Below are 16940 nucleotides of genomic sequence, written 5' to 3'. Positions count from 1 at the left end.
GTTCGGACCCGGAGTCTGAGAGGGCTTTCCTCATGCGGGCACGGGCGGCGGCCTCAACCAATAGAATCCCGGACTAAGGAACACCACCCACACTAGAGAAGCTTCACAGCCTCTCCCTTCCTTTAAGTCTGTCTTGTACAATAATAAAGTTTTTTCTTCTCCTCCTCTTCGCTCCGGCGCGTCGGCCTCCAGCCGTGTCAGGTCTGTACCCGTGGAAGTCGGCTCCTCGGGATGACCCAGGGTCATGCCCTCGCCTCCTTCTTCTAATGGTTGCTCGCTCATTGCCGATATATCGATTATAGAGCCCCTTCGTTTTAACGACTGAAAGTGTGATTCGAGTGGCGACGATACGGCGAGCATAAATCAGTGCGCTGCGCTAGTGCCCGCATCAAGGACACATAAAAAATGTCTGGTACTGTTGTGTCCACTTCACCTTGCATTTCGTCTGCTTCTCACGAAATTTATCAGAATCATGCGGTAACTCATCTGTTTCTCATAAGCACCTACATCATAATTTGTGAGACTGGAGTTCTGGGTTGCCGCTCACAATAGACGTGCTGTTCCGACTGCCTCTGAGATGTCCCTTCTGTGTGACGCCTGTCCTTGACGGGTCCTTCATCGCATACATTTGTGAGAAAATATGAGTTTTTTCGCTCCTTCTAATTACCACTTTTACTCAATCCCGCCAAAGGTTTTGTACAATGTACGCCCACATTCTCACTTGGAAGTTCTTCTGCAGAAAGAAAACATTTTACGCGCTCTTGATAAAAGAAAAAGAAAATACTTCATAGGGGTACTTTGTGCCCTGAGCATCCTTTTTGGGTCCAGTCTACCTGTGCGTTTCCCCTGACAACCAGGAGAAACGTAGTGTTTCTCTCGTCGCAATAGCCTCTGCGAAAAAAAAGAATTAAACATCCTCAGAAGAGTTCAAACGCTATAACCAGCGTTTTTTCAGGTAAATGCTGTGCCCTGTGGGCATCCTCGAAATTCAAATAGCACCTCACTGCATAAAATTCATATCTGAAGCATGCAAGCAAACAACCCATTGTACGCATGATACCATTTGGGAAATAGTATGCTGGCCGTCTCTTTTTCCTGATTATAACTCACATAGCAAAGCGAAGAACGGTGTCAGGACGCGAGGTCACGCCATTACGCGCGGCGGCGCTTGTTTGCTTAACGCACCCCACTCTGCAAACATGTGCGTATGCTGCGCCTGTCGCACACAGGCGACCGAACGTATTAGTCTGCCTCTCTGCTGTTCATCTGCTCTCGGATCTCCCAAAAGCTTGTTTCTGTTTTCACGTCATATCAATTTGAAGACACGCGAACGACGAAGGAAATAGAGACCTTGCTGGCGCCTTATATAAACGAAGGGGTTTTGAGAAGGAGAAGGAGAGAAACGTTTATTGGAGTGGAAAATGCTGTGCTGGGTGGCCTTCCTAGACCGGATAGCCGAGAGTCGTAGCAGCCGCTCTTGCACGAGACGCAAGGTTAACCTGCGTTTTTAGCGTTTCCCATTTACTTCCAACCGTTGCTGTCTTGCGCTGCACTAGTCCACAGTTTAACCCTGACGTTCCGCATGTCATTCCTCCATGGTGTCATTGGCCTTGCCCTCCTTATCTACCCGTTAGTTAGTATCCGTTCCGTTACCCTAACTGTTCACAGGTTGTCGGCTCGTCTCACCAGATGACCAGCCCAAGTCCATTTCTTTTTCTTCGTTGGAACTACGATATCGTCAACTCTACTTTGTTCTGTGATCCAGGTAGCTCATTTCCTGTCCCTGAGTGTTCCTAACATTACTCGTTCCAGGGCCCGTTGAGCTGACCTAAGTTTGCTTTATAGTTGTTAGGCGCAAAGTTTAAGCTCCGTATGTCATCACCGGCAGTATGCACTGATTGGAATTTTCTTCTTTTGAGTGACAGAGGCAGCCTACTTTTCATTATTTGGGAATGCCTGCGGATTGCTCCCAAACCCATACCTATTCTGCGCAGGATTTTCCTCCCACGGTTGGGGTCAGCACTAACCATCTATCCGAGGCAGTTAAATCCTGTTACTTCCTCTAGCGTTTTGTTTCCTAAGCTTAAGAGGACGTTTTTGGCATGTTTATTACTCATTACTTCAGATTTATTCATATTTATTTTTTGCACCATGGCCGCGCTTCCTGATTTTAGTTCCTCAAGCACTGTTTGCTGGTGTTCTGCAGTCTAACTCAGCAAGACTATGTCGTCCGCAAACCTCAAATGGCTTAAGTATTCCCCATTTATTCTTAATCCTATGTTTTCCGAATCAAGCGTTCCAAATATCCCGTCCAGACATGCTGTGGATAGCCTTGGAGAAAGCTTTAAAGTGGCGTGAAGCAAACGTCGTTCACCCAAGATTTTTCTATAGGCTACACCCACTTTAGCTCTTTATATAAGAGCTATAATATAGTGCTTTCTATTTCACCGCCATACGGTAAATTAGAGCTCTGCTTTTCCTATTTCTCCACGTCGATAGAGCTAACCCAACGAAAACAAAAGGACATGGGTCGCTATTTCTAAGGAAGGAAAATTAGATTGCAATGTTTCCTAAACAATTTAATTAATGTTTTTTCTTGGCCGTATTTCTTCTCTTACAGACGTTCCCACGGTAGTGAAGTGCGAGATCTACCTCAGGAGCTTCGGGGCCGTGAATCCGGCGACAATGGTATGAACCGTTTTCTACCTTTGTGATTTCTGCTTTAACGTTTACTAAACGCGACTTCGAAAAAACACTTCGCGGAACTGATCTTCCTTTTTATTCGAAATTCCGTCTGATCTAAGGACTACGACGTTGACCTGTACCTGCGACAAACGTGGACAGATTTGCGGATGAAGAACGCCAACCTTACTCGGTCACTTGACCTCAACGATCCCAATCTCCTCAAGAAGGTCTGGAAACCGGACGTCTATTTTCCAAATGCGAAGCACGGGGAATTCCAGTTCGTCACAGTTCCCAACGTCCTCTTGAGGATATATCCCAATGGCGACATCCTCTATATGCTCAGGTAAGTCTCTATAGTGCGATGCATTTTTTAATTATGTCAATGGAAGAACAATTTTCTGTTGAACGTGCATAAGCTGCACGTGGCCTGTGAGGCATGCCATAGTCATATTTTACAGAGCAGTGGGACCACCTAATTACTTAAGCGTGCCATAATCTCGGAAACGAGCATTTCTTTCTTGTTTTCCAATAAACATACATCCTTACTGTGCTCCGCAACTGAACTCATGATCTGAGCATGGCAGAAAAGCTTTCTATTACCTAAGACTCACGGCAGGCTCCTTTTGCTGCTACACACACCTAATTGATGGTGTGCATACTTCAGGACTTCAAAGATTACCACACAAACTAATGATTGTGTTACTGAACTCCACCCAGGATAGTAGTCAAGTGCGACTTTTCACGCCAAATATTAAATCGGCGCCGCAAGCCTGGTCGCATGGCAGGCCCGGCCAGGATATAGTACGCACTTTCATAGGCCGGAATTCTGATTTCTCGTTTAAGCGAACAGCGGCTATATCGAAATTTTCTTCACAAGCTTTGTGGCGCTCCTGGTCGTGTTATTGGATGAACGTCTATCATGAGGAAGAGCGCTGCGACGAGGGCAATGGTTAACTCGGCGACACGAGTTCCAGGAGAGAGTAGAGCAAATGGGGAACGTGCGACACCTAAAGAGGGAGCGCTGCTCCGCCTTGGCAGCGCCACCATCGGCCGTGCCGCGGAGAGCTCCTGCTAGACCGGTGTTCGGTATGGCGAACAGTCTAATCTAACCGGCTGCAGCTCACCGTATTGACTGTGGTGGTATTTTTTTACTTGTTCCAATTAAGAAAACTTTGTCAAACTTACGACAGCAAGCACGTTTTCGATGTGTCCGAGGAACGCGGTGTCGCACAGTGCACTGTTGTTAAGGGTCGCGGCGTACGCCAAGCAAGCGTAAGCAGGGAGGCTTACGCCGTCCCAACTCATGTGTGTAACCATTATTATCTCCCTTTAGCGCTGTCTTGCAAGTTAGCAAAGGTGAATGCGACCGCTGGACGCAAGTAGCGCACCCATCTTCGCCTAGCGAAAACGAAGGATTCCTATCTGCGTCTTTGTATACGTGGGAACCAGCGCGCGCTCCCTTCATAAAAAAGCGTATTTTTGTTCTTTTAAAGCTGGCTTAAGGAACTGAGCATTCAGATGAACAATATGCTCAACGAGAAAGATGTTTACTTCGCCCATACGTCACCTTGACAGTTCCTACTACCGTGTTTTTTGGGCGTCCCGTTTTTCCGTACACCGCCGGGTTCAGCTTTCTTGTTGCTGCTTACAGGTTTAAGCGTTGAACCCTCGCTATCAATATAAAGAGGCTGAAACAGCTTCTTTTGACAGCACTTGTCCTTACCGTTCGCGCTGCTTATTTTTTTGTCATGCTTCACCAACTAGCTCCATCTTCCACGTTAGGATATACGCAAAGCGCCTGCCAGCCAACCGCTCAGAGGGGAAAAAAGTAGAGGTGTGCGGATATTCCAAACTTCGAATACTTCACCAATAGTGTTTGCTATTCCATTCGCACCGCAGATTTATCGCTCGAAATATCTGACGTTTTTGGAATACAAATAGCTCTGAAGCATGTACAGAGGGCAACACACTTGTCTATAACACAGGTTTCGTACTTATAGCCTTGTCTTGCACCGGCCGAACAGCATTTGAAGAAACATATAGTGTCATTCTGATGTCTTAACCATATATTTTGACCTCAACATTTTTTGTAACAAGTTCGAGTCCGAAAATTTGAGAGGTAACTTCTTGAAGTTGAATTCAGTGTTATACACAAGGGTGTTGCGCTCTGTACAAGCTAACCAAAACGGAGCATGGGTTGGATATCTTTAAGGGATCTCTCCGTCATTTGCGTAGCAAGAAACCTCGAAGTGATTTTTCAAGAAAATCATCCTAAAATAAAATCCGGCAGTACATACTCTATTTATGCTGACAGCCACATAAAATAGAAATTATTCTAATCCACGCAGCCGTGAAGTCACTTTTAGTTTCACCTGTACATGCTTTCTGACAGAGGAAAACAGCGCGAGATTGGGCAAGCCCGGGAACAAGGAAACGACAACACGGCACTGACTTATAACCTTGAGCTGTAAGTCAGCACCGTGCTGTCGTTTTCTTCTTCTCGTGCGTGTCCAATTTTACGCTGTTCCCCTCCGTCAAAACCTTGAACCAACTTGTCCAAACCTCAATCCTAACGTGCATGCCGATTCAAGGTTCAGGGCATGACATGCGCTTCTGGGTTGGCTTTTTTGCATCATGCCGAAACTGCAAAGACGGCTAACTCGTGTGAGCATTGCGTGCGACAAGTGTATTCTAACCAAGGGTGCAGCCAGGTGTGGTACTTCGGTGACAGAGCACCCTACGAAATTTTCTGAGGGCTTCATCTCCCTCCTCCGCCTCCTCTCGGCCTTTTTTTTTTCTTACATGCTATTTACACACCACTTCGACATATTAAAATATCTTAAAAATTCACTCCAATCCACCCTGAGAAGGTCGTTGGAAAGCGAAGCTGTAAACGATACCCAGAACGATTACCCTTGTGACGTCAATTGAATTCACACACGTGCCTCGACAAACAGGGAAACCAGAAACAAGTGTAAGCCACTAACCCCAGCCTTTATTACTTCAAAAATATATTCTTTGCTAAGTTAAATCAATGCATGATTCATGAATGGTGGCTGGTTGAGCTGTATTGCTGAAGCACATGAGTGGAAACTGCTTTTTTTATAGAATGCGAAAAAATTCACCCGCATTTCCCCGAAGGGGAGCATGGGGAAGTGCGAGTGCACGGGTGATGCGAAGGAACTCTTCTTGGCCAATCGCCCTAAGTGGGTATGTGGTGCGGACGGACGGACGGTGGTGGACGCGTGATTCAGGGTCGCTTAATATAATACTGATTAAAAGCTATTTAATCCCACACTAGCCTGGTCAAAGTTTCAATGACTTGTGGGCTTGGCGCCTCGTGATCCCGATGTATGCTATAGGATTCAACCAGGGCTTCAATCCCATCTCGGTGAGGTATATTTGTGTACAGAGAAGTTACATCTATAGTTACAAGGAAGGCGCCATCAGGGATTTTTATGTTGTTAATTTCCCGTAGGAAGTGGTTAGTATCACGAAGATATGCCGAATGGGTAGCGAAGGAACTCTTCTTGGCCAATCGCCCTAAGTGGGTATGTGGTGGGGTCGCTTGCGCACTTAAAAACTCTTCTTGGCCAATCGCCCTAAGTGGGTATGTGGTGCGGATGGACGGACGGCGGTGGACGCGTGATTCAGGGTCGCTTAAGAAGTGCATTCGCACTTAAAAAAACTCACACCCGTTGCTAGCTGATCTAACTTCTCCTCCGTCTCTGCCGGCGCCGACGGAGGCGACGGAAACGTCGGCAGACAGAGGAGAAGTAAGACGCCGTCGCCGGAAGAGACGGAGGAGAAGTGAGATGCCATGCGTTGGTGTCAGCTTCATTTAATTTTTACTAACTCCTAGCGCATTCACCAGGCTCGCACACGGCCGCTACACGTGTCGTGGGCGGAGGGCACAGCGGCGCGAAAGGTCGCGTGACGCTATCGCGTAGCATTCAGCGAAAACGCACGGGGTAAACCGCAGATCTGCTCGGTGAGCGCACCGTCTGCCTCTCCCGTCACCGCGTGAACTTATAGCTCAATCGGTAAGACAACGGGCTCTCGCTGTTTTTGTCTATTCTTTCAAGGATCGATTCATGGTGGTGCCAGTGACTTCATTTATTTGTTCCCGGAAGTTTTCTGTTAACACCAATGGTCCCGACCAAACCCTTGGGGGAGGGGGGGGGGGCAGAGGCAAAAGGCTTCGCTTTAAAAAATAAGAAGAGTGTTGGTTCGTTGTTTGTGTGCAGTAGGGCGGCGCTTACTCTTCATTCAGCGCACTGCACAAGAACAAAACAAATCGCGCTAACCAAACGGGAAACGTTTACCCAAATCATTGGCACCAGTGACTGGGCTGACGTGCGCTGTCACGGCCGCTAGTAAACGACAGCGCCTACGAATAATCAATAAATACGATGGTTTGCAGGCAGTGAGTGATAGAAAACCGCGACTACTCGAACAGAAATAGTCCCCGCTGTTGTGACACAAAGAGTGATAATATTGACGCCCGTAGCCAATGCACACCCATTCCATCAGCTGGGAGTGACTTACGAGATTCCCAGTGTCGCAAATAATTACCTTATAAGAAGTAATAGAAGAAACAGACTGAACGTTCATAACGGGAGTCTTTGTCTCCAGCAATCGTAGGCCTTTTGCGGTAGGCCAATGGGAAAATCGTAGGCGCATATGACAGCGATTTTGGATCCGCCAACGAAGTCAGCACTGCATATTCTTGCCCACTTCGATGGCTGCCGTTCAATTACATCGGCACTAGTTAAAAACATTGTTGATCCCTCTTTCATAGGAATCGGTAAAACACCAAAGCGAAATGTGCCTTCACAAGATCAGTTGAATGTTTATTCTGCATCGATATGAACTTGCACATCGCTATTTACATTTCGCCGGTACAACACCGTCAGAAGCCTCAACATTGGACACTGAATCGCACGCGCTGGAGCGCTGCGTAAAGCCGTATGAAACCACACACGTTTGCAAATCATGCGAACGAAACCGAACGGGTTTCCAGCGAATAGTTTGGTGAACTCACGATCCGCTGCAGCGAAAGAGCATGATTTGCGGGGCTGTCTTGTGGGTGTGCTTGGCAAACGGCGAACTCCAGTCGCTTCGCTTTCGCAAATGTGCGACCACTGCGTTCCTGCTCCGTGGAGTGTACGGCAGACGGTTGCGTTGCGACGAGCTCAGCTGGCGCCAACTGTCGGTGCTCATTAGCATTGTGATGCACTACTTCGTTTCACCTCTCTTAGGCGGCAGCACCATCAAAATGGAGGAGGTTATAGCAAGGATATATGGCGCGTTCATGCATCTCCCTGCGCTTCAGTTCATTGCGCAGTAGGTAAAGCCACTGGCACTTCCAGTTGCGGCGATAGAGATCCCCGCTCGAATCCTTGTGCAGCCGCGTCGAAGAAACTTTTTCTGGTGATGTCGTTTCCATGACGAATATGACGTCAGTCAAATCTTGGTGGATCTCGGCATAAAACACTTTCGTGTTAAAAAATTACAATCGCCTTGCGCACACGTACATAGTCGGACAAAATGGTCAACAACCACTTACTTCACGCAGCGCACACAGCGTATCAATTGCGTTCGCTGGTCCTGAAGGCATGGCCGTGTTGAAAACAGAATAAACTTCGTTCCAGGAGGGCAATTAGCTTACGAATGGGCACAGTTCACTATGTAGCACTTTTGAAGTCACCGTCTCTCCGTGAAAATCTCAGGGCTCTCTCCTCGGCTGCACACCACGTAGTGTGGCAAGTACCCACTAGGGCGGCGGCCAATGTTCTGTTGAACGCTCCCTATAACAGAAACAAGTAGCGCATAGAGCTTCAAATATCCAAACGTAGGGCTCCATGACGGATGTGGTGATATGTTTGTGCTGGTCGAGGACAACAAAAGTTATGCAAAGCTCGATTTGGTGTGGATTCAGACGTCAAAAACAAAAGTTAATAAATGCTTTTCAGTAACAATGCTGTGGAATTTGGTGAAAATGCCTAGCAGATGTAAAATGAAGAGATTGACTGGTTGTTTGGTTTAACGCGCCGAAGCTACACGAGAGCCATGAGGCGCACCGTAGTGGAGGCCTAAAGATTAATCTTTGACCTACTCGGGAAATTTAACGGGCGCCGAAGTATCGACACACGGCGTTTTCACTTATCGCCGCCGTCAGAAAAGCAGTTAGCGCGGCCGGAATCGAACCCGCGTCCTTGAGCTCAGCAGTAGAAGTGACGAAGGGCTTAGCTGAAGGGAGAACAAAAACCCCCCGCGGTGGCTCAGTGGCTAAGGCGTTCTGCTGAGCACGAGTTCGTGGATTCGATTCCCGGCAGCGGCGGCCGCTTTTCTGATGGCGGCGAAAAGCAAAAACGCCAGTGTGTACGACATTTCGGCGCACGTTAAATATCCCCTGCTGGTCAAAGTTAATCCGGAGGCCTCCACTACGGCGCGCCTCATCGCCTGCGTTGCGTCGGCGCGTTAAACCCAGAAAAAAGAAGGAATAACAAAAGGAGCACCCAGGACTTCAGCGGAAAGGGGGTCGAATTGTTGTGTGTGTGCAGAACTAGATTCTATTCTTTCAGCGTCAATTCCTATTTGCGCACAAATATTGTTATTTTACCGCTCTTTATTGTTCGACATAATACAGCTACGTAGGGCACGTTAAAGGAGCCATGAATAGAAAACACAAGTTTGGTTCATTCGAAAGATTGCCTCGTTAGAACCATACTGACACCACTTTTAACACAAACTTCACTCAAATAAGCTACATAATTAGGAAAAAAGGGAATGACCATGCGACCCACCAGCTCATTTCCCGCAACAGAACCTATGTCACACGAGAATGATCTGCGATTGGCGGAGGCCGGCAAAAGCAAACGCAAGTTAGGCAGGGCTTACCAGTTTGTATAGTGAGCTATATGCCCGTTAAACATACTGCACATTCGTTTTATGACACTAAGAACGGTGGAGTAAACGGTTGAAGTTTCGAACAAGCACGGAAACGTGCACGACAATGCGTACGAAACTACCGCCCGCCGAGCTCGACATCTCGCCGTCGCGCAGACTAATTTTCGGGTTCGAGGCTCTTCGTGGCCAACGAACCGTTCCAGCACGTACAGCCGCGACCTTGCTTGGCATCTTAATCCCTTGACAGGAGGTTGGCCGTCATATCGCCAACCAGCAAAGGTAAAAATAGAAACGAGGGGAGTAAGGAACAGCAAGCAGCGACGAGATAGTGCCAGTCGTCGCATAAGTTTCGGAATGGTGTTGGCTTGCTGCTGTCGTTACGAGCTCGTTTCCAGTTTACAACCACTGAAAACCTCAGTTTGTTCGAGTACTTTACAATGAAATTTCGTTGCTGCGTTTTGAAATGCCCATGTAGTACGGGCAAATCGTCGAGGGAGTGCGACATCCCCGCCGGTGAGGAGATCTCCTTTCATGTGCTGCCCAACGACGAACCTCGGCGAAGCAAGTGGCTACGTTTTGTGAACTTTGAAAACGGAGAAGAAAGGAAGCTAAAGAAAGTACGAGTGTGCTCGCTTCATTTCCGACGAAGTGATTACGGCAGGTACCCTTACGTTAGCTCACTCCTGGGATATGCTGGCGCTCTTCGCCGACTTCGTCAAAGCGCTCTGAGCTTGGAAAAAAAAAAATACTGTACACACCGCGCACTGACGCTTGTATCTTTCTGGTCGGAGCAGAGAGCTCACGCGAACGGCTTTCCATACACGACACCGGCCAACTGGCATAAGCGATACTGCTACTGAAATTGAACTATTATTAACCGTAATAAAAATACGGCACATACGTACCAGCCTGTATTCGTCCGTCGCGACGGTGCTGACGAGGTAGCGGTGCCGACGGCTGGGCGTTCGTCTGTTGTGGCTATAGCGGAATGGTCGCTTTCCGGTCCATCCGCGTATCCAGAACTCCTGCCGCTCGTGCACTTAGAAGCATTGAGCGTTCAATTGGTGCGAGGTTGTTAAATGGAAGCCCGAGCTCCTCGGTGAGAGTTTTGTTCTCCGGATCAGGCGATTCCATGACTAGGGCTGCGGGTGCACTAGGTTTTACTAGTATTTTTAAAATGGCCGCCGTCTCGGTATCGGCACAAGTTCCGGTTCCTGTCCGACTCCAGCGAGTGGGTGCTATATGGAGTCGACATACTAAGTATCTGTTTCATGGACCGGCTCGTATGACGCCATTGTTCACGTCACGAAATGTGCAATTTACCTGGAGATTTAAAATTGTGGCTTAAATTGCCTTATTTCTCAGTGAATAAAGCATCATTTGCTTCCGGTAAAGTGTTTGGGGTATTGTGAAACACCTAATCTTTTGAATAAAACAAACTTTTGTTTTCTCTTCATGGCTCCTTTAATAGGCAATTTATTTATTTATTTATTTATTTATTTATTTATTTATTTATTTATTTATTTATTTATTTATTTATTTGTTTATTTATTTATTTATTTATTTATTAAAATACTCTCAAAGCCCGAAGGCGTTACAGAGAGGAGTGGTTAACATATCATACAACATTAGTTACAGCCGTTTTGAATGATGTAGGATCCGGAATGCTGGCGATGGAGGCGGGGAGGTGGTTCCAGTCGTCGCAGGTCTTGGGAATGAACGAGTGAAAGTAGGGGTTTGCGCGACACTTAGAAACCCCTACCTTGAACCTGTGATCGTTTCGTGCGGAGTTGTAGGATGGAGCAGCAATGAGAGCCTGTTTTAGAATGGGGTTAGTAAAGTTAATCTTGTGAAAGAGGCATAAGCGCGCAATTTTCCTTCTAGCAGCAAGGTCACTGAGTTTAAGAGAAGAATTAGAACATTGCGAAGCAGTGCGATAAATTAGCGTCAATTTTAGGGTATGATTAACCACGCTCTTAATTACACGTTGAACCAGCATCCGTTTGGGCATGAGTGTGCACGCTCACCTGTGTATCCATACAGTTGAGCAGACGCATACATACGTGCGTTTACATTTTCAACTAAGTCTTTATATTTACTGGACGCGAAATAGTTTCAATACAATTTTTTTTCTGTCCGTTCTTCCACCCTCAATCTAAAGGCGCGTGCAAGTAAGGTGATTTAAGTGTGATTTTTTAGCCTTCACCCCGTAGCAGTGAAAATCAGTTTGTGATTTGAAGGATTTGAGCTGTTACTTCAGTGTGGTTCGGGGCCTTCTTAGTCCCCCTGCACAACTCCTGCAAGTCTAGATATGTCGGTTAGAGATACCCAGGCCTATCGCCATAAGAGAATCTAAAACGTTAGGCGTGTTTGTGTTTATAAGGACTATCCGATACAAATACTTCGCTTGATATTTGAGTAAGAAAATTTCCAACTGCCAGAACTGCAGTGATTATGGAACCGCCAGTGCATTCCCCAAAGAGGGAGGAGAGCATCCTTACTATCCTTACTAATTCTTACATCATTACTATCCTTATATCCTTACTAATTTCTGCTTCACATCGTGCATGCCACCCTGGAGCCAGAAAAAAAAACAGGAATGGTTTTATTGTTGCTATAGGAAACGAATTTGGATTGCCAAAGCACGCTTCAAGAGTTCGCCGTGTTTTTAGCCGCAGCGCGAGTGGATTTGAAGTGAATACGCGTAAACGTCGCCCACGTGGCCGTCCTTGTCCTTGCAAAAAGGTCAGCTCTGAGTGGGATTCAGAAGTGCGCCGATGCATGGAGATCGCAACACGCGAGGCGTGTACATAATACACACCTGCGCCTGTTCTACTTAAGTCACTGCTAGGTGCATGTCAGCATCGTTTTCATCCGACGGTAACACCTGCATTCGTGCACGGGTTTTATCCGTGCGGCATCCGTAATATGCAAGCATTCATGAATATGGGTTCCGATGTTATTTCTTTTGCATTGGGGGCACTGGAAAAAAAGCGGCGGCTTTTCGCCGCGGTATTCCCTTTGGAAGTAATCTATTATAACGGGCGTCTGTGCGATAAAGGGGCGCGAAGGAAGCACCACTTTTTAAGTGCGATTGCATTTGGTGCACTAGAGCAAAAGCTTCGGCTTTTTGCCGCGCCATCTTCTTTGAAAGTAATCTTCTAGAATTCGCGTCTGTGTAAGCGAAGCGGCATGAACGTAGCGTCTCTTGCGACGTGTGGCGGAAAGAATTACTTCCGCGCATAACAATGTTAAGCCCGCTGTACGTTGGCTTTAGCGGGTAGACATGGTGTATACTAATGTGTTTCAAAGTAGGCGCTTTAAAACGTATTGCGCTGTTGCGCGGAAATTAATGAATAACTCCTTCAGGCGCGAATTAAATCTGACAGGGTGAAAAGTATTTTCCGTTCATATTGTGAATATCTGAGACTCTTAAAACAACGAATCCAGAAGAAGTGCAAGAAATGTTTATTGGTTAAAATGTTTCTTAGCGTCCACATTTGTGGACATTGCACCTGAAAGCACTAATATGAGTGAAAGCCGACGAAGAAGAAAACAGACGCTCAAATTTCTGAAACTCGCGAACGATCATTGCAGGAAAAGTACTTAGGTTGTCAATTTGGCACTAGTTCACAAGAAAAAGTCTATTTAGAATTAAGTAGTAGAAGCAGTTGCTCGGAGACGTCAAACAAAAAAATATGTCGCACTTCCTGCAGTGGACGCGCCTCTTGAATGAGCATTCCTCTTTCCTGCAGCGGTATGCACTGGGTAGGATCGTTTGCTCTGGCCAGTGATTATCATTTGCTCTGGCTAGTCGTCGTCTGAAACATCTCAAAGTGGCCACCTGAAACATCTTCATTGACTATTTTCATCAAGACTTCTTATGCTGTAGCATCACCGACTTCATGACGTTTCGATGCATGATCTCGAAGTACAGGAAACAAAACGTATCCTCTTAAACATCATTTGCTGCAGGCAGAACCGAGAAACAGGGAAATAGAAGCTCTTTAAAAACGAGGCACTGAGGCGCAACGTCCACGGTCGTGGACGCAAAATGTTTGCTATGCCTTTCAGTCATTTTAAATAGTTGCCTATTGCCAAAATCTTATTCTATAGCATGATAGATATCTTAGCTTTTACTGACAAATGCGAAATTGCATGCCCGCTTGAGGGATATGACGCAAAAGACTCAAAAATAAGAGTCACTTGCGTGTCCCGTCATAAAAATTCGATGCGTGCATTTTTTTACTTTGGTTTATGATCTTATTTTGAAGTAGTGCAACAAATGGCACCGCGGGTTCTGGCCACAACATGTAGAGATTTTGGGAGCCCTGTTTGCGCGCGAGATTTAAAACTGATGTTCTAGACACTGAGGTGTGAACTTGGTGTCCACAAATGTGGACGTTGCGCCTGAAGGAGATAAACATCCTGGTGAGCGATACTTCCTATTTGCTTTTAAGGTTCCATTGAAGACGTTTTTAACCGGATTAATTTAATAAATGTTACGGGAGAATAGACACCTCGTAACGACCACGCATGAAGTAATCATTTTGTGTGGATATTTGTATCCAAACATTACTTAGCAGCATTTTTTAGCAGGCAACACACTTCCCATTGGAGCCAGTTCTGTGAATGTGGCTTCCTTAAAGTGACGCCAATAAAGTGACGCCAAAAAAGCCCTGAGGGTTCGCTACCGACGCCGGCTTTGCTTAGCATGTAAAATTGCAAGTGCTTGGATGTCCTGTATAGGGACACCCTGCACCGCACTTAAAACGGGAATTCTGCGTATCAATGGAGGAACCATGCCCCGTGCCTCAATAATGAATCCTCGAGAGGCCGACCCGCCACCGTTACCTCGTTTTCCCTGTTAAAAGGGTGAGCTGCATACGCAACATATATTTTTGCGTGCATGCACTAGTTCTATCTACACAAACGGCTAAGAAATGCGCTTTTATTCCACTACGAAGGGCCGTTATTCTAGCCACACAGATAAGGGAAGTTACTATCACTGCATCTCCATTCGATCACCGAACGGTAAAAGAGGCTGTCGGCAGCCTCTGCACTCATGCACTTCGATCCTTTTCACCTCCTGCTTTGTAGAAGTGTCGAAAAGGCGCTGGGAACCAAGGGTATTCGCTCCGCGAGGACAGCCTTTCTCAGCTTCTGCGTGGGATCTCTGATTCCTTTTAGGTCGTTTACTCCAAGATCTGTGCCAAGAATACATTGGGGACACAATAGACGAACCCGGTAGGGATGGTGTGTAATGTCACCGCCTCGAGCAATTCTCTCGTGAAATCAGTCGTTCTTCCCAAAAAACTTCAATCGTCCAGTTGCCCACCTTATATTAGGAGGTTTCTGAAATTTCCGTAACGTTGTCATGTGCTCACTAGCTATTTGACTGCTGGAACAGCTTGACTTCCGGTGGTTTTTCTCAATTTTTTACACGACAAGTAAAATTTATTCTAGGAGAACTTTACATTTTTGAGAGTTCTTTTTGAACGCTTATGTCGAAAAGGTATGGCTTTGTATGGAGGCGGAAAGCATGTTGATTTTAAGCTTTATCTTGATCTGCGAAGCAGACAACGGAAATATTTGTCTCCTCGGACACGAACTACACGAGCCCGGGAGGTTGCTTGGCGGGCTGCCTGCTTTAAGCGCGTGTCGTCTACTTATGTTTATTTTAAAGCTGACACGACGACTTGGGCAGTGTTTCGCATAGATCGCTATGTGAGCTTAAGTTTCAATGATGAAAACAGGCGCAGAAAACACTGATGCTGGCTAGCGGTACGTTGTGTGGAGGGTTGGTCATAGAACAAATCCCGGGCCATTTCCACTAACGTGAAACCTGGGGAGCGGCGAAACTTGCAGTGCACAAGTGTATTCTTGACAACTTTGTGTAATCGCCAACAGAAATGAAACGGTTGGGGGGTAGAGGTATACAGCTCGGCTGTAAAAGTCTCATGTTTTTGAAGCCCGAAGCGATCAAGAGCGAGGCATTGTAAAAAGAGTGTCCCGGTGTGTTTTTTGGTACCCGTTTTCGACGACGGAGATGAGACGTCCTAGCGCGAGGCGTTGAATAACAAGTGTGCCGGTTTGTTATTTAATACGCGTTACGCTGTAGCGCGAAGCGTTAGAAAACGAGTTTCCCGGTGTCTTATTACCGTGACTACATAATACGAGATACGTCGACGACGACAGGAGAGGCTGACAGCCCGAGCCCCCAAGTGGCTTCGTCCCTGATTATGCATGCGTTGCAAGACTCGCTTGCAAACCCAGAAGAAATCTGGCACAGTAATCTTGGGGGAAGCAGAGAAACCGTGACCACGGGTGCCTTCTCAGGGCGACAGAGACGCAAAGTGCGGAACTCCCGGGCGCGCGTGCTGTACCAAGGGCCCAGAGGCAGCGTCGATAGCCATCTCTCACGGATCTTCCATAATTGCCAGAAGCGTAGTTTGTCTAGACCGGTGCCCATTGAGCAAGTAAGATAAGCTCCAATCAGGAGCTCGGGAGATTATTAGGGGGTGCAGTAACGTTCCTGGTAAAAGAAATCACCGCCTGTACGGGACATTTCTCTCTTGTTATGTTTCTCTTTTTATGACACACGCAGCCACACCAACACGCACGCCCGCACACGTACGCACCCGCGAAAAGTAGCAGGAACACACACGCGCATGGATAATCACGAGCATAGATAATCACCCGTGAAGAAACGCACACACACGTACACCCAAAAGGCGGCACTCATTAACAGTCCAAGAATAAATAAACTTGTGAAGGAGCGCAAGCCAGGTGCAATCTTATTTCCTATGCTGTATGTAACTGAAGGAAGAGAGTCGTCAAAAGATATACGTTTACTTCACAAGAAGCGTGCAGCAGGGCCAAAGGTATATACGATGTGGACGGTTCCACCCGCGCACCACAGTTCGGAAAATGTTTGCAGGAGGCTCCAGCGCCCGTTGTCGTTTTCTTTCAGCCGACCCGCGTAAGATGTTATGGTGAATTAAGAAAGCCCGTTAGGCTTGAGAGCAAGGCGTCATCGACAGAGCTACACGCGGTTTAGGAAAAGAACTATAGGCTAATAGTTTTCGCCCAATGGAACTTCAACAAGCTGGTATTGTTCTCCTTGTTGTGCTAGCAAATATGATGGTTACTATAATTCTCTTCTATAATTTCTTGTGTTTTCAGTAATAAAAATACAGCCACGGGAGCGCAGTCATGAACGAATGAACGCGATCACGAAAATATGAACCGGAACACACAAATAGCGTGTTTTCTTTCCATGAGGGTCAAATTGACGCGTGTGTTAATTACAGTAACCAAGTCGGTAAATGTGGCTTTCCAAA

At 46.7% G+C, this 16940-nt stretch overlaps 1 protein-coding gene across 1 annotated transcript in view; it reads left to right on the top strand.

The window, feature by feature from the left end:
• Window positions 1-16940, top strand: part of LOC144178487 (glycine receptor subunit alphaZ1-like) — a 197109-nt gene that overhangs the window by 137321 nt on the left and 42848 nt on the right. Inside the window, exons 3-4 of the mRNA XM_077706386.1 lie at window positions 2621-2688; window positions 2805-3028. Of these exons, the coding sequence (XP_077562512.1) occupies window positions 2621-2688; window positions 2805-3028 (292 nt within the window). The remainder of the gene's footprint in view (window positions 1-2620; window positions 2689-2804; window positions 3029-16940) is intronic.

Source organism: Haemaphysalis longicornis, unplaced genomic scaffold (assembly GCF_048455015.1).
Source record: "Haemaphysalis longicornis isolate Haplotype H1 unplaced genomic scaffold, Haemaphysalis longicornis Haplotype H1 scaffold_4, whole genome shotgun sequence".
In the NCBI taxonomy this organism is placed as follows: Eukaryota; Metazoa; Arthropoda; class Arachnida; order Ixodida; family Ixodidae; genus Haemaphysalis; species Haemaphysalis longicornis.
Note: the sequence above shows the minus strand (reverse complement) of the source record. Positions and strands in the feature narration are given on the sequence as shown.